The following is a 26,305-nucleotide window of genomic DNA, read 5'->3' on the forward strand; positions in this document are numbered from 1 at the left end:
TATATATTTGTATACACTACAATGTTACACGTTATCCTCTGCAACAATGCAGAATGAATATTTGGCACTGAACGGGTCCCGATGGAGGCTCTTGCCAATGACATCTGGCAATACAGTGGCTTTTACTTGACAGGCTCGAATCTCTTGATGAGAGCCTGAATGTTGAGCTCTTGTCCAGAGATAATTACTGAAATCACTGCTGCTGATCCTAATGGCGCAGAAGTCCATTGGCTGATGAAACTCAACCCTGGACTGCTGCCCACGACGCTTTCACGAATACATTTCCTCGCTCACTTATGCCGCTGCCAGACTTGTCACACTGCAAACAACACCAACAAACTAAAAGCTAATTGTAATGACGCTAGTTGTGATGACTTGCGAAACGTCGTACTCGAATTGTAAATGTTGTGGGTTTTACTCTCCAACACACCAGCGCGTGCTGTATTCGTAACTAATTGGCATGTGTTGTTTACGTGACAAACCTTGCTAATGGGCTGCGTCGGGTTGAACGACGCATTTTTATTTACGCGATCTCACCCAAACAAAAACCTCCATTGTGATTTAATGTCGGTCGCGAAAGCCCTCCAACTCCCCCGTGTCAAACTAAAACTTCGCATTGATAAGGCCACGTGCAAGCGGCCACGCGCCACGCGCTCCACGTGCCCACGCTCGACCAATGAGAGCCGCGATGCGACTCCTGCCCCCAGCCGGGGAGGGGGGGGGTCACCGCTGAGCCAATGGGAGGCGCGTGGGGGTGGAGCCAGAGACGGTGTTGGTGGGGGGGGCTGCTACCCCCCCCCCCCCACTTCGCCACTGTGCGTTAAGCGCTCGAGTCAAGCAGCAGCAGCAGCGGCTGGCGTGGTGACCACCCCGGCTTTATAAACATCATCATCATCTACAGCATCCCGAGTCTACAACATCGACTACAGCAACACAGCAGCAGCAGCGAGGTGAGTCAACTTTGGTTGGGCGCGTGGATTTCATTCAAAAGATCGAGTTTGAAAATCGGCCCCTGTGCGGCTGATGGGATGTGTCGAGAGAGAGAGACAAAAGAAGGCTGCGAATGACTGTGTGTGGCTGCGCATCGTTTCAGGTTGTGTATCGTCAGCTGAGTTTGTTTATTTGTTATTTAGATTCTACGCGGCGGGGCGAATTGGTTGTTTAGTGGGGAGTTGTTTTATCGTTTTGACTCGAACCCCCCCCCCCATCTCGTTCAGGGAGGGGTCATTGGGGTCAAGCGAGGCTGGCCCTGCGGCTGATGAGACACTCAATGTCGAAACCCGGACCTGTTGCTCTGCATTGAGACAATGCTGCTGGAATGATGCGCTCTCAGAAGACCGTGCGGGCTGATGGGATGTGTTGACAGAATAGTGTTGTTCTTTGTTATGCGGAGGGACAGGTGTATGTATTAGTATTCTCTGCTTATTTAATGTGTCGGTTTTGTAAGAGTGCACTTGAGTATCTTCTTGGTTCTTTAGGTAAAGTCACGTAGAATGGAAATAATAAAATAAAACATAATAAAATAATTCTCACGACGTTTCGGCCACAACGCAAGCAGCCGTCCTCAGGTGAAGACCAGGTCTGTCGGGGAGACAGCGTCTGAAAAAATGCACTTGAGTAGTTGAATGGCAGTGCTGCAATGTACTCGAAGCATGCAATTCGTTACAGCAGCTGCCGCTAAGACGTAGAGGTACAGCCCTGCAATTCCCTGCCCATGCCTCTTGCATTCAGGCTTGCACGACTGGTAAGCAGTAGTAGCCATAGAGAGAATATGCCCTCTCCGGGCGGGGTATTTGGGCTACTCTTTCACGCTGGCCAGAAAGATGTTGGAAAAGGGTGCCAAGAACATTTCATTGAGTCTGTTATTTATTTCAATCCATGGCTGTGCTCACTCTCAGCTTGCTTAGCGCTACACGCACGTGTCAAGTGCCACGCTATTGACCAAGTTGTGAGTGTGGAGTTCCTGTCCTGTACCCCACATTATTATTCTGTTTAACCGATGGTAATAAAAAGGCATCTTGCAAACGTGTTTGTTGCTAAAGTCTTTCAAGAGAGTGATTATCTCAAAAGGTTGGGGTTGTCTTGAAGAAATGAAAGACGTTTCTTAGAAACTGGTGTAAAATAATAAGCAATGGTTGAGTCACGCAATTTTATATATATAGCAATGTACAGCTTTCCCCATGCCACATGAGGGTTGTTCGACCATACTTCACCACGCCGGTCAGTGCGGACTGGTCAAAGGTCGTGGGATTCTGGACCGGTTCAGAGTATCGCTCGCCACTGATGTCCGCCACGGCTGGGAATCAAGAGAGAAAGGCAATTAATTCTAGATTTGAAGCTTTCGTGACTGCAAGGATTCATACTCTTAGGTTTTTTCGGTACAGTCACGTAGATAAAAAAATTAAATTATAATAATGATATATAAAAATAAATCAATTAAATCACGACGTTTCGGAGGCAACACAAGCTTCCTTCATCAGGTGTTGTGCCTTTTTACATGTGACTTTACCGAAAAAACCTAAGAGTAGGCAGGCAATTGTTATAAGAACGTTGCATAACATCGCCTGTGTGGCATTTCCGCTACCCTTATTTGGGGAGGCCTTCATCCAGCAGTGGCTGATGACGCTGATGGTGACAAGTAATATTTTTAGGGGGGGGGAAATTTGACTTAACCTGGGCTTTAATAACATCCTGGACTCACATGCTCGTGTCGGGAAAACACATTCAGGAGGTGTAATTGTGCGTTATTGGGTAACGCGGGGTTGGGATGTGAGTGCGTGAATCACTCGCTTGATGATTGATTACATCTCTTGCACAGTAACCCCTGGCTCTACACCGTCACGTTAGGCAATCCCCAGTTTAACTTGTCTGACCCATACGCACGGAGATCATTGAACTTTAAGACGGACTGTCAGCGAGCACCTATTAAGGGCGTGGGCGACACAACGTGTTAGTTTGGGGGGTGTCGTCGCCTTTGTCTCTCGAATTCTGACGTTTACACGCCGTGCCTGGGAATAATGTAAGGCTGAGTCGACCTAGAGGAGGTCCAGGACAAGTTGAAAGTGGACACCACTTTCCACTGACTTTATCTGTGACCGGACAGGTTCAGAGTGCAATTTACAAACCATTGCCCAATGGCATTCCACAAGCTCTCTCACCTTTGCCTGTTTAACCCCCAGCTCTCCACTGGAACATATAATAATACAGAACTGTAGTCCGAATTGGTTGTGGGTTCTAACTTTTTATATGAAGGCTATGTACGTGCACACCAACTTTGACCCACACATACCTACAGGTGCATGCACACATTAAATAATACGTTCACAAAGACAAAGACCCCCCGTATAGCCTTAACATACTGTTGGGGCAAGTGCTGTTAGCGAGCAGCTATGAAGAAGGCTGGCACGGCACACGAGGGGGTGGCTGGCCAGCACCACGTGTACAGGCACACATAGCCACACATACATAGTCTGAGAAACAGTGGAGATTCATTCACGAACAACATCCTGTTTGTAGTGAGTTCTTGCATGGGTTTAGTATACAGTAAATACTATAATTTGTTGTTTTTGCTGGTGTAAGGGGCCGTCCATAAATGACGTCACGCACCTAGGGGGGAGGGTCAGACATTTGCGACGATGTGTGACGAGGGGGGGGGGGGGGTGAGAAATGTGACGTCACATCAAAATGCGCAACTTTAAATAAACAGACAACACGTTCTACTTAATTAAATAGACTTTTAGATCAATATTTTCTCCTACAACATCAGAGTGCAGCGCCACATTAAATACGCACTACAATGACAATAGTTTAAAGCGATTTGAAGCATATTTTATATATATTTTGGGGGGGGGGGCAGAGCTTTGTGACGTCATATTTGAGGGGGGGTCTGACTTTTTTTGGGGGGGGGGGGTCAAAAATCGTCCAAAATCGTGTGACGTCATTTATGGACGACCCCTAAGCACACCCCCCCCCCCCGCCACTCTACCCGCTGTGGTCTATGGATATTTATGTGACTCTGAAATGTTTATGAAACTAACGATCTCCAGTATATATAACAACTGTTAGATGGCTATGTACTGTAACTTTATGTAACGGCAATATCCTTTGACCGCCACCTCTGCCCACGGTCTAGGGCTGCGGTCGTCTCTGTAAAAGAGCTGCCAAACTCAACGGGGGCCTCTCTCTTGCCAGCAGTAGGTGCCAAGTCTTGTTGAGTCTGTGCTGAACTCTGCTGCAGACACTGGCGTGCTGGTGTCACAAGCACGAGCTTTAAACGCGGTGCCAGTTTCGTCACCGAGCTGAGTGTCAGCCTCCGTTGTGGAGGCAACCTCAGTCCCAGGTGTCAACATGCCATGTGCGACTGACCCTCACGACCTTTGACATGGTGAAACCACCAACGAATGACCCCGTGTCAAACAACGGGGCCTGGGTATTTTGCAAGGCACGTTACCGTCACTTTTGGCAGGTTAACAACTTGACGGCTTTGGAACGATGATACTGTACAGTACAAACTTGCATTCTGTTTGTTATTATTTACAACAACAAAAAACATCGGATGCAGTGACGTCACTGTCTTAAAGGCAAAGGTGCAGCCCTGCAATTGCTTCCACACGCCACTGCAGGTGAAAGAGTCGTCCACTCGAGGGAAGCTCTAGGGAAACCCACTACACAGTGTATTTGGCCTACTCTTCCACGCTGGCTAGATGTCTTGATAGAGATAGACTTACCCATAACTATACTCCACCACAGGCATGTGCATTGTCTTTGAAACTATCAGAGGATGTTTTTTGTTTGCATTCTGACCACAAGTATTGTGGTTAATGCAGACATGATTCCTTGTAAAAGGTTTCATTTGGGTGTTTTAACATCTTAAAGTCTGTTTTGTGGTCAGAAAAAATGGGAAAACCTGTTCTCATGCTTTGTTGAATTTGGGATTTTGGCAAAGACGGCCACAATGTTCTTCAGTGATATCTTTATCTTTACTTATTTCTCTATTCTGTCACACGATCTCGTATATTAGCCAGGGGGCAAACTTAGATAATCGTCCTTTCCGGATTAACGAAAAAAGGACTCTGTTGTTGTTATACCCTTTAGCCCGCTGTGGGAGTGAGCAATTTTCATAGTGGGGCAAGAAAAATGACCTCCGTTGGGGTTGCCCATGAGTCATCTGTGTTTGAAAACGACTTTGAATGCATGCCACGAGTTAAAAGTGTGGATTATCTGATTCAAATGCAATGGGTGGACGGGGTGGGGAGGCATTTGGCCAACCTGTTGTGATGAATCGGTTCTCGAATGTTAATTACGTTTTTTTTTGGAAGAACAAACGAGCTTGTACACTTTGTTCTTCATTCCTCTGAGCGTGAGTAGGGCTGCAGTGCAGTACAGGCTGCTATGTTTAGCTGGCGTTCATGCTAAATTGTCTAGACACACAGACACGGCATCTACCCCACACGTGATGACAAGTAGTACGTCTGTGACAGCAGCAGCATCCGGATTTTGCCACTCGGTGACATCTACATAAGTACATATGCCAGGCGATGTGTACTTAGAGGCCATGTGAATATCAAGGGTCATTGGAGAGATCCAGGTTTTCTAGGCCAGTTTAACAAATAGGCTTTCGCGACTAATATCATCCATAGTATAGGTTTTTTTGGGTTAGATCACGTAAATATATGAATGTGTCGTTAAACCCGCCACCACCCGACACAGCAAATCAGTAAGGTTTGTCACGTAAACAGAACGTGTCAATTAGTTACGAGTACAGCACACCGGTGTATTGGAGAGCAAATCCACAACATTTACAAACTGAGCACGAAGTCTCGCCAGTAATTACAAATAGCTTCATCCGGTGGACAACCAGATTTGATATTATAGGTCAACTGACTGTGACGCGCACACAGACTATGGATTTGCACTGGCGGAGAAGAAAATGCACGTTTTGTCGTTTGTCCGTGCGTGCATTTTATACCGTTCCAGGTAATTTGCCTGGCCGCCAACGTACTTTGTAGCATCACCACTTGTTTATAAACCAAGCCATGTAACTCGGACTAGGATGCGTTCCACCATGCTTTGAACTGTCCGCTCAGCACCTAGCCACAGCATAGCCCCAAGCGAAATGCGCTGTAAATCACAGTGCACAGAATTCGTTTCTCATTACCTGTCGAGTTATTATCCTCCTTGTTTGCATGTGTGAAAATATCTCATTTGCGTTGAAAAGTGTTGTGTGAGTAGGATTTTTGGTCAGATCTTTTTTTTTTTAAGGACGCATCTTAGATCATGTAGTGAGACCTTATGCGAAAATATGTTTCGGTTTATGATTTTGTCACTTTTACGTTCAGGTTTTTAAGAATGTCTGTGCGCGCGAGGTATTGCCCAATATTAGGGTCTAGCGAACGCACCCAGCACTCAAAGCCACAGCAGCACCGATTGAGGCTTCGTGCTGTGTATTGGTGCAGCGAGCCAAAATGAATGCAAGGCAGAGAGAATGTGCGTCAGAGGCAGCAGAGTGGCCGGTGTTGGGTTTCTAGCGTGGGTGTTTATTGCGTGCAGTACTGTAATGCATTCCAAAATCACAAACTTATCTATGCATGTATATATGTAGAGTTTGATTTTATTAGATACGTGTGTTTATCTGATGAAATCGCCCAATGATGCTGGATGTAATTACCAGCGAAACGTCACGGTACTGAAATTGAAAACGAAGTAGTCACTAATTGTCACGATTTGTTGAGTGACAAACTTTGCTGGTTTGTCACTTACTGTCGGGTGGTGGCGGGTTAACGACACGTGATATAACCCCCCCAAAAAAAACCTTTATTGTGAATCATATTGGTCGCGATTGCCTACGTGTCAAACTGACACGTGTTTTTATGAGACCCTTACACTGAGCGTTGAGGACAGGGCTACAAGTCGCACAGGGAATGGCTCTGGCTCCTGCCTGGATAGCTTTACTGGGGCCAGCCCATCATCAAGGATCTGGATCCTAATTTTCAGTTTAATCAGAAGAATCTGAAAGTTTCGGTACGGATGCGAAGCTTCGGATGCTCTGAAAAGTTGTCTGATACTCATTCAATTAAATAAATCGATTTATTTTTTAGACTAAAAACTCGCCCCTAATAAAAAGGGCATCGCAATACTTTACACTATAAATTTAAGAAAGGTCGTTCTACCTATAAAATCAAGACACGTATAAAAATATCAAATTGAGAGGACATACTTCAGGATTGATCCAAAAGTATGATGTCAAAGGAAATGACATCGCTTGCATTGCGTCACTGCCATGCTTTTCCCACCTAAAGTACTGTCACTTGGCATCGAGCAAGTAAGGGAATTGGTGAGTGTGGTGGGAGGTTCAATGGGGAAATTGGTGAGTAATTGGGTGGGGTAGAATGAGTGAATAAATAAATGGGTTTATCAGTTGTGTGAAGAAGCGAGTTGCGAGTAATTGTCAAAGAGAATGAATGATTGTGTGACAGAGCACGTGCCGAGATGAGAGACTGCGTTTGGGCACTCAATTTAAAGAGCCCGAATGACAATTCGTCTGTGAATAACGATGTAACAACACCTCGAGATAGAGTAACAGCCCTACCTAGGAGGCTACCACAAGATACAGGAAGATCAGCCTACTTAGCTCTTCCGTCTTCGGGACCTCTTCCTCCACTTCCTCTACCTCGCAAGTTCTCCAACTGCTCTTACAATTCCTCCACCTCAAACTGTACTGTATTGTGCAATTTATTTACGTATTGCTATGTTTTTGTTAACTATCTGAATGCGTTCATGCCTTCGTGTGGGATAATGTCTATATGAGTGGTTCTGTCAACGGGAGTGCTTCTTTACGTATGAATGACGATATCTCTGCGTGTGTTCTTACTTCTCTGTGTTCTTGTGTCTCTGCACGTGTTATTGTATGTACGTAGGCGCCAATTCCCCAAGCTATGTGGCTCTATACTTATTAATAAGGAAGAATTCGACATCTGTAAACAATATATCCGTGTTATACCTAATATACAAGCGTTTATTTTTGTTTGTCCAGCCCATTATGCCAGATAATCATTGCGTTTCTTTTCCAAACTTGTTCCGCAAAAAAAAACAACGGAACAAACCCAAACGGGGCACGCAGGGAAACTGGTCGGCGGCGTGGGCGATGATGATGATCACGACGGCGGTGGCGGCACGGCTCTCAAAATAAATATCAGCTGCCAGCTCGAATTGTTTCACAAGTGGAACACGATCTGCCTGGATCGCAGCACGGTACACACCCCTCGCCCGCCCGCCGGCCCGTCCGCCCGCCGACCCATCCGCGTGACCGCCACCTTGCCGAAATGTCCCAGTGTAACGTGCGCGGCGCAAACTTTCCACGGCGCACGGAGCCAAGCAACCACGAGGACCTCCCGCTTTTAGCAGCACCTCGGTTCACCCGCCGCTCACGGGTGAACCGTAGAAGCACCGGAGCACTCGACGGAACAGCTGCTGCCTGCCGTGTCTCTCTCCGCGTGCCTGCGTGCGATGTGTCTTCCACGTGCTTAGCTCCTTCACGTGCTCCGTCGTGCGCAAGCAGCTGATCCGCTGTGTTTATCAAGCGGTGGGCTTGGGTTGAGGTTTTCATATTCACGCTTTGGCTGCTGCGAGCAGTTTCAGTTTCTATCGGGAGGCAAGCGGGAAGCCAGCTGCCTCTCTATATATAAGCAGACGTTTGCCTCTGATTTAGTTTTTTCCTCTGCGACAATTGACGTCAGTCTGTGGAGCATTTTCATAATTCTCTTAAGAAAGGTGCAAGTCAAAATTTCGGCCGGATTTCAAAGCAGCGTCTTCAAAATAAAACAAGCCTCGAAGGAAAACGTTCACGTTGGAATACGAAGTAGCGCTGCTGGTAGCTTGGCTCAAGTTATTTATCTTTCGGTTTTAATTTATTTATTTGTTAAAACAATCTTCAAACCCGTGTTGGACAGCCGGGACCCACAACCCAGGTGTGTATCTTAGCGGATAAGACCTGTTAATTTTTTTGAGTCTTGTCTAAGCATTGATTATGTGAAGTTACTGTATATATATAAAAAACAAGACGCACTTTTAATCAACCTTGATTTGAAGCTTTCGTGACTGCAGGAATCCATACTCTTTGTTTCTTTCGGTAAAGTCACGTAGGTTTATGGATCTATTATTATCTATTATTGTTTATACCTAAGTGACTATACCGAAAGAACCAAAGAGTATACTCTTAATCAACGTTTGCTAAAGGAATGCTTGGCATTACCATTGGCTGGTGGGTTACGGCACACAAACGCAAAGCTTTTCCAGCCCCTGTTAAGCACGGATGAGCATGGTGGTGTTCAGCGCCACCGCCGCCGCCAGGACATCGTGTGTGCTTACAGAAGCAATGTTCCAGCAGCGGTGACAAAGGTGCCCTGTGTATTAACAAAGCCGCTTTTGTGTGGCCTGCCAATTAAACTCTGTTGCATTGTGGGGGTGCTTGCGACAGGAATGATGTCTTTAACACGGAGTAGGCTTTTGTCCTACAATTGAAGCTTTCGTGACTGCAAGGATTCATATTCTTAGGTTTTTTCGGTAAAGTCACGTAGGTAAAAAATTAAAATTAATAAAAGTAAAATAATAATCAAATAAAAATTCACGACGTTTAGGAGCCAAAACAAGCTTCCGTCTTCAGGTGGAACCGTCACAGCACGATAGCTGTATCAAGTGAGAGGCTTTTGTCGCTCATATTTTTGACTCGTAATACATTTTTGGGGTTCGGAAATGCACTGATCAGACAAAATGTGTGTGGCTGAGAACCCTCCACCACCCGACACAGCCAAACACGTTTATTGTCACGTGGTGTACAAGCGTTTAGTGTGCCAATTATTTTTGGATCGGTGAGATGTGATGACACCCTGGTCTTGGGGCGGTGGCGGCAGAGCGGTGGGGGGGGTCCCATGACCTAATGGAAACAAAGAAGCTGCGGTCTTGTGACTTATTCTGGGCACCTGATGTTTGGGTTTGACCAGGTGGATGCGAGCTTTCCACTTGTTTGCGTGGAGGGAGCGGTTCAAGTTCAAGTTCATTTATTAGGTATAGCCCTGTGAGCCATTCGGCTCTTGAATCGGATGCAACCGCAACAAACAAAAAACAAAAACATGAACAGAAAAACATCTTAAAGTGAATTTGTGACTGAGTGTAAACAGAAAATCCAAGAAAAGACAGCAAAATATTGCAGAAAAAAACACCGTACACCAGCGGTGATGCGGTGGTCAGTGCATTATTGCTCTATGAGCCCAGACACCAGGGTTCAATTCCCGGCCGTGACCATACCAGTGGGGAGTGATCTCTCAACCAGACCTGGGTGATCTCCCCGTCAAAATCCCGGTGCTGACCAAGTACGGCCGTACAACCCGCATGAGTGACGCAGCAATCGTTCATTCAGTTGTGCAGCTCGCTGACAATTTTCTCTCTCGACCAAAAGGTGCAGCGGCAATCGCTTTGCTCCGCGTTGTCGCGGGGTGTTTCAAATCGCCGTGGTTCCGGAGTGCAGATCTGGTGCTGTGTAGTTATCCATTTTAGTGCTGCACCACGTGCTGTACGGAGCTCCGCTCGAATTCCTGCAGAAGCTGCCCGCACGTGGAGCGAAAAACGTCGAACATCACACATCGGAGAGCTAGGAAGACAATGTCTTCAGACACAGAGCTAGACATCCTGACCATTGGCGTGGTTCATGAGACCAGCACAGGTGGTGTTTGTGCGTGCAAAGGGAGCGGTAGTGTCGTAGTTCATCCATTGCGCGAGGAACCCAGCAACCCAAGTTAAGTTCTCACCCACGGCTAACATCGGAGATGAATACCTGTACGGGTCCTGGGCTTACATGAGAACCTTGTGCAGTGTGTAAACATCACCAGCCACCCCCTCGTGTGCCGTGCCACTGACAGCACTTGCCCTGACAGTCTATTAAATAGTTAAACACGGGGGCTGGGGGGTGCTGGAGTGTGTGGTGGGGGGGATCTTTGTGCAGAGTGAGTCACCATGGCTGCTCCAGCAGCTGGGTGGGAATGGCGCGGGGGGGGGTGTCTGGGGTCGTAGTGCGATGCCCGCTGGTGGACTCTGCGTGTCCTTGCAGACCGGGCTCCATGCCATGTGGGCCACTGTCAACGGGTCGCAGCTCCGCGGGGTGATGGGCAGGTGGCCGCGAGTTTATCTCGGCCGTGTGTTTACCCGCAGGCCCGATTTGTACCACGGGTAACCCGGGTTAAGATACCGCTCCTCTGTTCACGTGTGCCCCCTGTCACACGTGCCGTGTGCACATTGAGCTAATAAGTTTCGAAAATGTTATTCCTGTTGGATAACATTTTCGAAACGTATTATGCCTCGAGCAGGTAATTCTACTCCGGCCCCTCTCTGTGCTTCTTGATCTCGACATTTCTCTGTAGTCACTGGTTGAGCAACAACGTCAATTGGAACCCAAGCCCGCTTTCCACATCCACGTTCACGTGGCCAGAGCCCTTTGTCCCATCGCGTGGCCCTGTAACCTGTTACGCTGTGTCATCCGCGCCCCCACGGCTCTCCGCGCTCTGCCACTGCCCTTATCCGCCCCCACCCGTTGTAACCCTCATGGCAAACCCTGGGAAATTGAATCGCGCGGAAGAATCTAGGTGATGGGATCAGCGTGGTGGGCGGAAGTGGTCGTGAAGTGGAGTTTTGTCAACTTTTATTGCGACGGAGCTGAACCAGAGGGGAGGATAGGCTCATGTATGGATGTATGTTGAGCGTCTTTCACACCGCACGTAGCCAACCGCGCTAATCGTCACCAGCCACTACTGGGCGAAGGCCTCTCTCAGCTGTCTCTGCGTTGTAATAATCCAAGTGGTGCTTGTAAACGAGTTGATTCATCGCCTCTCGGAGGTGTTCCATTTCTTAGCTTGCCACTCCGATCGTCATTCTCGACCGTCGGCCATCGTCTCTGCAATTGTCCTGCCCAAGTCCCACTTCTATTCACGGATATAAAGATCTACGGTGATTGTAACATAATTACAAACTTTGATTTAAAACTTTCGTGACTGCAGGGATTCATATTCTTGGTTCTTTCCGTAAAGTCGCGTAGAAGGGAAATAATAAAATAATACAAATATAAAACAAAAATTCTCACGACGTTTCCATTGCAACACAAGCAATCATCATCAGGTGTGATTGCTTGTGTTGTCGTTAGAATTTTTATTGTTTTATATTTGTATTATTTTATTATTTCCCTTCTACGTGACTCTACCGAAAGAACCAAGAATATAATTACAAACTATTTGGAAGAGTGGGGCTTGGGGCAGGGTACGTCACTCGAGAATGGATGATGGGCGATGGTCAAGAATAATAACCGAGTGTGGCAGCCACGAAACGGAACGCATCCAACGGGACGTCTACCTCGGAGATGGACTAATTAAATCAGTCCATGTGCAGGTGCTGGGTGGATTGTTGCTTCACATGATCGTGGAAGGTGGCAGTGGCCTTCACCCAGCAGTGGATTGATCACGGCTGACGATAATTATGTCATTTTCCTGCATATGTTGTCGAATCAACGTGCACCCCTTCCGTCTTTCAGTATAATTCTGAGCGCGTGCATCGTTCCATCCCTGCCTCTTTGCACACCTGTGAGTGTGTGTTCAGCTATCAGTGCAAGAGATGCATGCATTTGGCTTGCCACCATAACCTCTGTACGCAATGAGGGTGAACCGATAAGCTGTGCGACGATATCTCTTGACTCCAGGCCATCCGCGACAGTGGTGTGGCCCATCTCACGCAAGGTAATTTGGACGATTAAACCGCGCGTAGCTCGGGAACATCAGAGCGTAAAAGGGGGCAACCCCTTTCATCTGAGAGTGCTTGGGTGCAGCCGATGCCATCTTCATGCCACCACAAATGATTGTACAGCTGATTGTACCCACCATTGAGCCAGAGCAAAGTCCGAAGTCTGCTTGGGTTCAGAAAGAAGCAACTACCCAAGAGACACGGTGGTAATACTCGTGCCTCACACTAACAAGTCCCGAGGTTCAATTCCTGACTCGGGCCCCCTGTCTGTGGTGGAGGGTTTCCTCCCGGTTCTCTGCTTTCTCCCCATAGTTAAAAATAAACACAATGTAAGCCGTGTTGGGATTATACGAAGCGACATCGCCTCCTACTGAGAATTTTTGCTGTTGTCAGGATCCACTTGAAAATTAATCTTGAGACTCGGCGAGGTTCTTTCCATAATTCCGAAAACACCACAGCACCCCTGGCACTTTGCAATGTTGCATGGGACACCGGTTGCGAGGCACTCGTACAATGCACCTGATCTTACCAAATCTCACCAAATCTCACCAGATCTCGGAAGTTAAGCAGGTCGATAGCTCTCCGATGCGTTTTAAGGCTGCGCCCCACCTTGTGCGGTTGAGCATATATCGGTTACCGAAAAATGCAGTTCCTAAATAAACTCCTTGCACACGGATCAAAACCCCTTGACGCCGTGCCGACCAACGCGCGGTGCAACCCGAAACACATCGGGAGAGCCGTGCAGGACAACCGCAAAATCGTGCGCGGTCGTGTGAGCAGGGCTGAACCCGAATAGTGCTTGGATGGGCGCCAACCAATGCATAAAGTAGGTGTTGCCTGCTGCTGCTTGCTGCTTATGCTGGGCTATGTTGCTAGCACATGGCAGAGCAGCAAAATCATTGTTGTACTGTACCATATTTCTATGTCTTCCCTTCCCTGCTTTCTCACCGACCCGCATCGCCCAGTGTGGTGAAGTAGGATCATAGAGCCGCTCAGACCCGCACAACTGTTGGAGTGTTCTCGTCCGGCAATGGATTGAGTATAGTGCTGTGTGCGCGTGCACACCTATCCGTGCAGGCCGTTTCTGTGTGAAACGACTGAATATCACATTTCTGATTCCCCTCGTGGCTACTCCCACCTCTTCCAAGACGTCCTGGACAGTGTGGAAGAGCAGGCAAAAATTACCCACGAGTGGAGGTCCTTCCACCTGCAGTGGCATGAGCGGCAGTTGCAGGGCTGCCGCTCTGCCCACGTAACTCCCCTTATCTGCACTGCGATGGGTTCATTCTATTCGAGTGTTGTTCAATACCTCCGATGGATATGGTGATTATTAAAGATGGGAACAGTATGTACAACCACAAGGTTGCTTTTAAAGGTGTGGTTTGCTAGGCCTGATCACGTAACCTTGACAAACCAGTTGAGAGTAAATTTCAGCTTACTCCTCAGGCAAAGAAAGAGACACACTCACTGCGCAGATCGTCGCTGGTCGTTCGCAGCCGGCGGTTATTTGTAAGTCTTAACGATAATAACACCGATTAAAATTAATATCAACGTGCTGCATTATACTCGATGAAGCGATATGATGTAATGTCAAAGTCATCGTTTTGAAGTAGACACCGTTAAACTAGTGTGGGTTAAAGCATGTGCAGTAGATCCTAGCAAAATGACAAGCAACCCCCAGGGCTAACACAGCTAGGGAGGCATTCATCGAGCAGTGGATTTCCAGGAGAGCTCAAAAACAGTGCCGGCAAGCGATGCCAAGTAGTTGCGACAAGAACAGCTCTCTGATTATGCAAGAACGGGACTTTTGCCCCGCCTTTTGAGCAACCTTTGCCCAATTCCACGTAGGCTCCGAGAAGCCTTATTATTATATTATTATTAACGCGAAGGGCGCGTTCACGAAGTAATCGTTGCTCGCAATTATTTTCTCATGTCGGTCATTTTCATCAGAATGTCATCCCACCCCGGAGCACCGACTCCCATGGAGAACGGAGTGGACCCCGCGGGGGTTACGCCCAACACGCGGGACGGGGAGACGGAGGTTCTGGGCGAAGCGGAGGACTGCAGGAACCCCACGGAGGTGGAAATGACCCAGCTGGTCATGCCGTGTCACGCCAACCACCTCGGGGAACTGAGCACGGGTCAGATGCTCAAGTGGATGGACGTCACTGCCTGTCTATCTGGTGAGCAGTTTCACTTTTCTTGTCGCTGGACTGTCTTATCGCGACCACCATCCTGTCGCGACTCTTCCCGTGAACTTCACGCATCGATTCCTCCACCCGTGTGGAGGACTCGGTCTGCCAGACACTGTTTTGTCTCATCGACAACGTGTTGACGCGCCCACTCACTCACAACAACACTCACTCCTATACTCACTCATCCACTCACCCGCCCACTCGTCATGCTGCAGGTCACAACAACACTCATTCCCATACTCACCCATCCACTCACCCGCTCACTCACCATGCTGCAGGTCACAACAACACTCACTTCCATACTCACCCATCCACTCCACCGCCCACTCACTCACAACAACACCCACTCCTATACTCACTCATCCACTCACCCCCCACTCACTCACCATGCTGCAGGTCACAACAACACTCACTCCTATACTCACTCATCTACTCACCTGCCCACTCACTCACAATAACACTCACTCCTATACTCACTCATCCACTCACCCCCCACTCACTCACCATGCTGCAGGTCACAACAACACTCACTCCTATACTCACTCATCCACTCACCTGCCCACTCACTCACAATAACACTCACTCCTATACTCACTCGTCCACTCACTACCCCACTCACTCACCATGCTGCAGGTCACAACAACACTCACTCCTATACTCACTCATCCACTCACCTGCCCACTCACTCACAATAACACTCACTCCTATACTCACTCGTCCACTCACCCGCCCACTCACTCATCATACTGCAAGTCACAACAACACTCACTCCTATACTCACTCATCCACTCACCTGCCCACTCACTCACAATAACACTCACTCCTATACTCACTCGTCCACTCACCCGCCCACTCACTCACCATACTGCAAGTCACAACAACACTCACTCCTATACTCACTCATCCACTCACCCGCCCACTCACTCACCATGCTGCAGGTCACAACAACACTCACTCCTATACTCACCCATCCACTCACCCGCCCATTCACTCACCATGCTGCAGGTCACAACAGCACTCACTCCTATACTCACCCATCCACCCGCCCGCTCACTCACCATGCTGCAGGTCACAACAACACTCACTTCTATACTCACCCATCCACTCGCCCGCCCACTCACTCACCATGCTGCAGGACACAACAACAATCACTCTTATACTCACTCGTCCACTCACCCGCCCACTCACTCACCATACTGCAGGTCACAACAACACTCACTCCTATACTCACTCACCCGCCCACTCACTCACCATGCTGCAAGTCACAACAACACTCACTCCTATACTCACTCATCCACTCACCCGCCCACTCACTCACCATGCTGCAAGTCACAACAACAGTCACTCCTATACTCACCCATCCACTCACCCGCCCACTCACTCACCATGCTGCAGGTCACAACAACACTCACTCCTATACTCACTCATCTACTCACCTGCCCACTCACTCACAATAACACTCACTCCTATACTCACTCATCCACTCACCCCCCACTCACTCACCATGCTGCAGGTCACAACAACACTCACTCCTATACTCACTCATCCACTCATCTGCCCACTCACTCACAATAACACTCACTCCTATACTCACTCGTCCACTCACCCCCCACTCACTCACCATGCTGCAGGTCACAACAACACTCACTCCTATACTCACTCATCCACTCACCTGCCCACTCACTCACAATAACACTCACTCCTATACTCACTCGTCCACTCACCCGCCCACTCACTCACCATACTGCAAGTCACAACAACACTCACTCCTATACTCACTCATCCACTCACCTGCCCACTCACTCACAATAACACTCACTCCTATACTCACTCGTCCACTCACCCGCCCACTCACTCACCATACTGCAAGTCACAACAACACTCACTCCTATACTCACTCATCCACTCACCCGCCCACTCACTCACCATGCTGCAGGTCACAACAACACTCACTCCTATACTCACCCATCCACTCACCCGCCCACTCACTCACCATGCTGCAGGTCACAACAGCACTCACTCCTATACTCACCCATCCACTCGCCCGCCCACTCACTCACCATGCTGCAGGACACAACAACAATCACTCTTATACTCACTCGTCCACTCACCCGCCCACTCACTCACCATACTGCAGGTCACAACAACACTCACTCCTATACTCACTCACCCGCCCACTCACTCACCATGCTGCAAGTCACAACAACACTCACTCCTATACTCACTCATCCACTCACCCGCCCACTCACTCACCATGCTGCAAGTCACAACAACAGTCACTCCTATACTCACCCATCCACTCACCCGCCCACTCACTCACCATGCTGCAGGTCACAACAACACTCACTCCTATACTCACTCATCCACTCACCCGCCCACTCACTCACCATGCTGCAGGTCACAACAACACTCACTCCTATACTCACTCATCCACTCACCCGCCCACTCACTCACCATGCTGCAGGTCACAACAACACTCACTCCTATACTCACCCATCCACCCGCCCGCTCACTCACCATGTTGTCGGTCACGACAACGCTCACTCCTATACTCACCCATCCACTCACCCGCCCACTCACTCACCATGCTGCAGGTCACAACAACACTCACTCCTATATTCACTCACCCGCCCACTCATTCACCATACTGCAGGTCACAACAACACTCACTCCTATACTCACCCATCCACCCGCCCGCTCACTCACCATGCTGTCGGTCACGACAACGCTCACTCCTATACTCACCCATCCACTCACCTGCCCACTCACTCACCATACTGCAGGTCACAACAACACTCACTGTCGTACTCACCCATCCACTCACCCGCCCACTCACCATGCTGTCGAACACGACAACGCTCGCCACACTGCAAGGCCCAACACCTCTCTGTTTGCTTCTACCCTCGTGCTGTTCCGCTTGGGAATTCTCTCCCATCGTCTCTTTTCCTAAAATTGTAATAATCCTGCTAAATTCAAGAAAAGAGTTGACTGCACCTCCCGTGGTGCTGTTTGCTCCCGGCCTGTGCTCAGCGGCCGTAATGTAAATAAACAAAGCCACCACTGGACAGTTGAACAACCCCGGTGTGTACTGTGCACGATATGCCTCTTTACTTGCAGAGTCACACGGTGTTGCCACAGTGAAGTTGGACACGGGCGGCAGCTGTTCACGATTGCAGAGGAAGCCCCCTCCCTTCTGTCGCACGTTCACTTATCCGTGCGTCTGTCTGTGGCTTTGCGGTTCTGCAGCGGAGAGGCATGCAGGCCTGCTGTGCGTAACGGCCTCCATGGACGACTTTCAAGTAGAGGAAGCCATAAAGTAGGTGTCCTCTATACTCCACGCCTTGCATGTGTTTAGTCAAATACGTGTTCGCCTAGAACAAGCCTCCGCGGAATGTCAGGACTGTATCGTGGCGTTCTTTGGCGGTATTTGTGTTGTGTTTACGCTTGGGAGGGAGAGCATGCGCGGATGACGCACGAGAGTCGGTCGCGGCATCGCCACCGTATGTTGCCGCAGTGTGTTCACAAAAGTTACGAATCGCGTGTCTTCATTAATTCACGGTTTTGCACCTTGTAGGAATATTAACCGGGCAGGGGGAGCAGTGAAGCACGGGTTAGTTTCATTCCTGCTCACGGTAGTGGCGAGTTGGATCCAAACTCATCCCTCATTAACCAATACTAACCAGTGTGGTGAAGTATGGTAAAAAAGAACCCTCACGACTGACATAACACGGGAACGCCTAATTGTGATTGTGGATTTACAATGGATTGTAAATTACATAAGAAGAAAATATTTGTAAATTTTTGTTGTTGAATGCCTTTGATTTTTGTATGTGTATCTTGACTAATTGAATATTAGGCTTGCGGTTCACAATAAAATATTCATTTTGGAAAATTTTCGGATTTTTTGTAAATTTATGGACAATTTTGAATATATTTTTCAGATATCCCAGAGATTTGTATTTTACTGTAACTGGCAATGGCCCAAACATCCCAATGCTGAGAATGTGCCTGCAAATTACTCAACTTGGGATCTTACAAAGTGACATTGCCCCCTACTGCAGACATGTAAAGGACACTCCAGAAAATGAGTCTTGGGCAAAGTATAAAAAAGTAAAGTGTGTGTAAAACATTATATATAATGTGTATTATGTATAATGTATTATAACCATACTGTATAATGTGTTCCACGGTTGTGCAATTCTATCGTTTACAAAGTAACATGGCACCGGTCGGCTTCCGCTCCGCCAGTTTTCAGGCGTGAGGCCAACCGTGATTGAACCCAGGGCCGGCGCTAGGGGCGGTGCTGGGGTGGCACTGAAGCCACCAAAACGGCACTGGCGGCCCTGGGGGTGAATTACTGCCACGGTGGCTCCCCCCAGACGACCTCTCGACTGTCTTCCCCCCTCCCCCCGCTATCCTAGAGGAGCTGGAGCTCAGCCTGATTAAACGGTCTCATCATGGAAGTGACCTTAGCAAGATTCCAGTAGATGAAACAAAAAATAATTATAATTATCACTGTACTAAATGTCAACTTGAAACCAGTTTGACAAGGAGGACATGGTGTTTTGCCATTGCAGGGTTGGCCAGGCGGTGTACATCAAGGCCCAGGTGAACCGGGCGTTTAACACCAGCATGGAGGTGGGTGGAGTGAGACGCACGCTGGCCCCGTCCCGCTCGGTGTGAAACGTGGGCAAAGCGGCAGAGGGAAGTCAAAATAATAATAATAATAACGCTCACGTCAGGAAATTGAGCAATCGGGCTCGTCTAAAAGCATTGAAAGATGTGAACAAAGCGAAAACCAGTTGAACGCTACCCCGTTAGCAGCGGAGACGCATGTAACCCGTTATATTCGTACACTTATGTTTGCATCCTTTGCATAATAGACACTACGCGATGGCGTACTAGCGCTCCGATGTGTTTTCCGCATGCTATTCGGCACGAGAGCTCCCCGCGCACGGAGCGAAACGTTGGACATTGTGCTGAACAACACACGGCGCAACCCGAGAACATGTCGGAGAGCTGTGTAGCACAACCGTGAAAACCTACGCAGCAGTATCACCACGACGCACTCTCACGACGTGTTATAGTGGCGAACTATAACACGTGATCTTCAGCATCCTCGCAGAACCAATCAGACCATCTTAGTACAGCATTGTCTGAAAACCTGAAGTGGAATACTTGGAGAATGGTCATTTTTGCAGTTCATCTCACGTTCATCTCACGCATTGCGGCTAATGTACTGATTGGTGTTGTTGTTTGCAGGTGGGGATTGATGTTCGCGTTGAGGATCTGTCAACCGGCAACCAGAAGCTGGTGTGCATGGCCCACTCGACGTTCGTGGCTCGATCGCTGAGTGGCGAGAAGGTAAATCCTCTTGACACACCGCCCCTGCGATGCTTTGTGGATTACAGAACCAACCCTGTTTTACATTGTCGCGGCGACGGCGACGCACACGCTGACGCCATCGACGCGGGGCGCGCTTTGTGCGCGGGCAGGTGCAGCTGCAGGCGCTGATACCGCGCACGAGCGAGGAGAGGCTGCAGCACACGCTGGCGGCGGAGCGGCGCCGCATGCGCCTGGCCCACGCCGACACCATCCTCGAGCTGGTGCACAGCTGCCCCTTCCAGGACGGTGAGGCCCCCCCGCCCCGCGCTCGTGCTGTCCGCCGCTCAGACGGGCTCGTACCTCTCCCGCGTGGCTGCGCATACTCGGGAGTTTGTCGGGGAATTGGAATTGGACGGCAGAACACGCACCACGGCACTCGGCTCACGACGATGGTGTTGTTGTTGATGACGTGGGCCCCGCCGCCCTCTGCTGCGAAGTTGCCACTCTGCGGCCCATTGCGTACGGGAGTCCTCTACGCGATGCTTTAAGCGATCCTCCACCCCTTGCTTCCAGGGCGCTGGGGGACTAAAGCACCACCATGCCCTGGCTCGCGACGATGATGATGATGACGGTGGTATACCAACCTTTTCCGCCGTGTGTGAAGTGACACTGGGGCCGAACGTCGACTACGGGAAGGAGCTGGTGCCCGCGGCGCGTACGCGGGTGCACAGCGTGGAGCTAGTGCTGCCCCCTCACGCCAACCACCAGGGCAACACCTTCGGCGGGCAAATCATGGCGTGGATGGAAGCCGTCGCCACCATCTCCGCCAGGTGAGGCTGCCCCCTTGAGGTCGGATGCACAAAGTAATACGCACCCTGAACCTTGTGGTCAATTTGAAAATACAATTCTTGTTATGCGTGCAAACAAAGAGAGACGCAAGGCCGGTGAGGGCTCCCTTGTTTCAATTGCAGACAAACTTGAGATGTTTGCACATCAGCTATTTGGAAATCTGATTAATATGTGTTTCAGTAGTATTTGTTGTTGTTGTTTGTGTGTGTGTGTCGAAATATATATGTTTTAAAAGGGAACAGAACAAAACAATGAACAGGGAGTTGTGTGTCCTCTTTTATTTAGAAATTAGAAAAGTCAACAGAAAGTGGTGGTCTCATCTGGCCGTAGTTAATCTGGGTTCTGCAGTGCGGTGAATCTGTCACTCGGTCCAGTCAACAAGGATGGCACAATAACATCGTCGTGGTAAATTTGGCTTATCATGGCCGCTTAACCTTGTCCACGCAATCGGTGGCAAAAATAACCGTCAATGAAGGGATTTACATTTTTTTTTATATTAGTCAGCAATGACTGGGAGTGGATTCGAGCCATCAAGAGTGTGACGATGATTAGGACTCTACAGACCAAAGACCAAATCACGGCTGACTCTGACGAGCTGAAATTAAGTTGAATGAAGACACAGACCAAGGTGATTTCGGGCCTGACTTTGATTCTCGGATCGTGTGCCTCTGTGGGTAGACTGTGCATGTTCTCCCCTAAGTACTGCGGCGGTTTCCCTCGGGTCTGACCGTTCCTCCCATAGTTTGAAGAAGAAGAAAAAAGTTTAACACGTAGGAGGCTTTCGTCACCAATATCATCCAGAATAGAGGTGTTTTGGATTAGATTGCGTAAATATATAAAAGTGTTGTTAAACCCGCCATCACCCAACACAGCCAACCAGTAAGGTTTGTCACGTAAAACAGAACGTGCCAATTCGTTACTAGTACAGCACACCGGTGTGTTGGAGAGAAAAGCCACAACATTTACAATATTTAAGTGATCTAACCCAAAAAAAACCCTCTATTATGGAAGAAAATAGAAACATCCGATATTAGCCAAAACATCCAAATTCTAAAAAATTACTCAATTGGGATCACACGGCAGCAGCAGTAGCAGGACCCTCTTGAAAACAATTCTCAAGACTCGGTGAGGCTTCTCTGAGTAAACAAGTGTAGTAGTAATATGTATGTACGTATGTTTAACTTTTTCACCGTATGTAGCCAACCGTGCTAATCAAAGGTTCTTGGAAGGACAACAAACTAAACACAAAAAGCAGTTCTAAAGAAAAGAGTTTTTAATCTAGATGATTTAAACGCGCATAGCTCCAGTGGCTTCCTAATATCGGAAGGAAGAGCTTTCCAGTTGTTCGCAGAACCGCATCCGAAAGCGCGCGATGCTGTGACAGTCATTGTTCGACGGCCAGCCAATATCCGCTGCGTGATGATTTATGCTCCTTAACTCGATTACACGTCGCCAATGGCACGATTGGGGGGTAACGGACGCAGCGATGCGTCGTTTGCATGCCGAGCGGTGGCCGCCGGCGCGAGGATGACACTCTGCTCGCCCCGCTTGTGCAGCCGCCTGTGCCGCGCCCACGCCACCCTCCGGGACATCGACATGTTCCAGTTTCGTGGGCCGTCGCAGGTCGGCGATCGCCTCACCCTCAAGTCCATCGTCAACAACGCCTTCCGCAAGAGGTAAGCACATGGCGCGCGCGAATCATACGCTAACGCCGATTAAATACGTCCACCGAGGAGATGGAGCGGCGGACTCGGTTTGTGCGTGGGTGCTGGGTGGATTAATGCGTCGCAGGATCGTGAGAGGTGACGACGACGGCGGCTTGGGTGTCCCTTCATCCAGCAGCGGATTGATCATGGAACGATGATGATGAATAACAACGTTATTTGCGAAGTTGCATTTTCATTCCTATTTAATCAAGAATTCTCTTGTGCGGGGTGTGACCCGGTGTGATGTTGCGGCCTGTTACCGGTGTGGTGTCTAGGCAGTGTGGGGATGCAACGCGGTGTACTGTGTTGTTGCAGCATGGAGGTGGGGGTATGTGTGGAGGCGTACCGCCAGGGAGACTGCAGCCCCGCGTCTCTACGCCACATCAACAGCGCATTCATGACGTTCGTCGTGCTGGACGACAACGGCGATGCGCGCACGCTGCCACGCATCAAGCCCTACGCCGGGGTACGATCGCTCTTGCACTGCGTTTTTATAAAAAAAAATGGTGTTTTCCGTACGGTGCGAAAGAAGTGCAACATACATAATGAATCAGCCACTTGGAACTGAACTTTGCCAGCCCAGGAATGGCCCAGGGCCTGGGTCAGTTCAGGGCAATGTTACAAAACAAAAAATAGTTTTGAACAAAGTTAAGCAAAGGCCTAGACTATGTTAGCATAGTTGAGGTGTTTTTAACACAAACGTGGCCAAGAAGTAAAACGATGCGAGTGATTTCGATTTAAAGCTTTCGTGACTGCAGGGATTCATCTTCTTGGTTCTTTCGGTAAAGTCACGTAGAAGGGAAGTAATAAAATAATAAAAATAAAACATAATAAAACAATTCTCACGACGTTTCGGCCACAACGCAAGCAGCCGAGGCGACAGAGTCTGAATGAAACAGCACACGGGCTTGGAGCATATATATAAGCTGGGCGCATTGACAATGGAATTTGCATATCAACAGGAATTTAGCATATTTATTGGAAATGCAGGAATGTAATTAGTACTGCATATGCATGTGCATTATGCAGGATTAACAGCATCAAAGGGAGCTGTAGTTACTGCTGCTGCAGTAGTTGCTGCTGCTGCTGCAGTTTCTGCTGCTGCTGCAGTTGCTGCTGCTGCTGCAGTTGCTGCTGCTGCTGCACTTGCTGCTGCTGCTGCACTTGCTGCTGCTGCACTTGCTGCTGCTGCTGCAGTTGCTGCCTTATCCATTTTAATATAACACTATGTATTATTCTACCCACCCTAATGTGTATCATACTGCTATATGTTTACTGTACAATTACGACACCATGCGTTGTGGCCGAAACGTCGTGAGAATTGTTTTATTATGTTTTATTTTTATTATTTTATTACTTCCCTTCTACGTGACTTTACCGAAAGAACCAAGAAGATGCGAGTGATGTCGCGACGCTGCGTGACTCACCTGGGGAGGGCCGTTGTGGAGGCCCATGTCCAGCAGTGGATTGAACAAGGGCTGTGCATGCGCACGTACAAACAGGAAGGTGACGTTTGCTGCTCTCTGATGAATTGATGTGGTCCCACCTCGCAGGACGGTGAGCGGCGCTACAGAGAGGCCATCGCCCGCAAGAAGATTCGTCTTGACAGGTACGAGCTCTCCGGCCAGTCGATTGACATCAACTACATCATCAACTCTTTCGACATCCACGTGCACAAGTCCGCAGTGGAGGAGGTGGTTAGGCGGCTGAGAGGCCTGATTCTGCGTCAGAGCACCGAAGAGGCACTGCTGAGGTCCTGGTTTCGAATCCAGGGCAGCCGGTCGTGAAAAAAAGACGTTCTCCCCCATGTAGAGAGTTATATGGTCTTGACTGTAAAACAAATTGTGATGTTGAGTTTGGTTTTACGAACATTTTCGGTGGTGTTGTGCCACGATTGTCCTGCACTGACGCTTTACTCTTCTTACATCTATTTTTTTTTACTTAGTCCTCTGTGCCAGATAAGGATAACTATCAAGATACCTTTTATACCTGTAGAAATTATTTATCCAATTTTTTATGTAAAAATATTTTTTTTTCATTATTTTATTTGTTTCATTAAGAAAAATAGCCCCACCGCCTGATAACAAACTACGCACGGGCGCCATTTAGCGATGGCGGACAGAGCCCTGGGAAAATTGGCCGGGCTGAACTCTCAAGCTTCACCCCCACACAAGTGTCGCCTCCCGGAGGGTTCAGCAGCAAACACCTCCATCCATCTTCCATTCAGGACATCCGGGGAACTCCGAGCACCCAATCCATTATCCGACTATTCCCAGCGGAAAGGTCGCCCGGCTCCTTGCAAATCGGCTGAATGCTTTCGAAATCCTCGCCTCATACATCTATTGTTCCACTCGCTTGAACAAAGTAAGGCAAGGTCGAGGGAAGGGCCTTCTTGTCCACGCACGTCTCTCTCCCCGGACACTGGGACCTCGCCAGGACAGATGGAATCAAATCCCAGCCTCAAGGAAGCTGGGATTACCAGTAGGAGATGGGTGTCTGGAATTCCCTTCCCCCGAGGAAACGATGGATAATGAGAAGAAAAATATCCTCTAAGGTCAACGAGGTCATCTGGGGATACCACGAAGAGAGGGAAGCTGGGAAAGAGAGGAAACTAAGCAGACGGAGAAATAAACGCACCACAGGAGCTCGCCACCAGACGGCGCCACTTGCGTTTCTCCGAGAGAAACGTTGATGATAGAGCACTGCACCTTTCTAAACCTCATCGTCGTCGTCACGGCACTCACTTCCCGGGCTCGTGGCCCGGCTCGTAGAGGGCTCCGCCACGCGCCACACATCCCTCGGCCCCCTGCATCTGTGGACCCCCTCGATGCCGATGCCGTCCTCCTGTCCACGTCTCGGACACCCGGACACGGGAGAGCTCATGTTGAGAAAGAAATCTCCGCGAGACAAAGGGCACTTCCGGCGCCGAGCTTGTCCGGCTCGAGAGAGGAAGAAGAGAGAGAGGGCATCAAACGGAGCGAGCTAAACCACGGCTGCAAATCCCAGCCGGGGAGAGGACTCGCGCAGAACTCAATTCCCGAGTCGACTCGACGGGAGGACGTCCTCACGGGACGGCACGCTACGAGCAGTGCCCCCCCTCCGAACCTCACACACGACGACTCTCAACCCCAGACACCACCAAAACGCTCCTCACCAAATATACCATCACCTAACCCCCCACTTTAACCCCCCTTCCCACCACCGTGACCCAACCTCTGTAGACCCATCCTCAAAGATACTCCACCAGCAACCCAATGCGAACCGCCGCCCCTAACGATCACCAGACCCCCCCGATTCCAATCCCACCAATCGCTTCGCTCCTGTATCAGAGGTTGTCTGGCAACTTTTACTAATTATCAACGACACTCAACACCCATAATTATACATTTTTATTATGAATTATAATGGTACATTTTGTACCCGCGGCAAACGCCACACCTATGCCACACCTTT

The 26,305-nt window shown here is 49.0% G+C and overlaps 1 protein-coding gene across 5 annotated transcripts in view; it reads left to right on the forward strand.

Annotated features, from left to right (window-relative positions):
* Positions 1-819: 819 nt before the first annotated feature.
* Positions 820-26,305, forward strand: part of ACOT11 (acyl-CoA thioesterase 11) — a 37,306-nt gene continuing 11,820 nt past the window's right edge. Inside the window, exons 1-10 of one of the 5 annotated variants that reach the window (XM_061567837.1) lie at positions 820-950; positions 14,728-14,960; positions 18,219-18,288; positions 19,550-19,610; positions 20,235-20,336; positions 20,468-20,603; positions 20,962-21,127; positions 22,703-22,822; positions 23,168-23,318; positions 24,406-24,461. In XM_061567837.1, the coding sequence (XP_061423821.1) occupies positions 14,729-14,960; positions 18,219-18,288; positions 19,550-19,610; positions 20,235-20,336; positions 20,468-20,603; positions 20,962-21,127; positions 22,703-22,822; positions 23,168-23,318; positions 24,406-24,461 (1,094 nt within the window). In that variant the 5' untranslated portion in view covers positions 820-950; position 14,728. Of the gene's footprint in view, positions 951-8,373; positions 8,967-14,234; positions 14,287-14,602; positions 14,961-18,218; positions 18,289-19,549; positions 19,611-20,234; positions 20,337-20,467; positions 20,604-20,961; positions 21,128-22,702; positions 22,823-23,167; positions 23,319-24,405; positions 24,462-26,305 lie in introns of those variants that run through there. The other 4 variants (XM_061567836.1, XM_061567838.1, XM_061567835.1 and 1 more) reach the window with 4 other exon arrangements.

The sequence above is a fragment of the Lethenteron reissneri genome, chromosome 39 (genome assembly GCF_015708825.2).
Source record: "Lethenteron reissneri isolate LAM-NWPU_2019-01 chromosome 39, ASM1570882v1, whole genome shotgun sequence".
In the NCBI taxonomy this organism is placed as follows: domain Eukaryota; kingdom Metazoa; phylum Chordata; class Hyperoartia; order Petromyzontiformes; family Petromyzontidae; genus Lethenteron; species Lethenteron reissneri.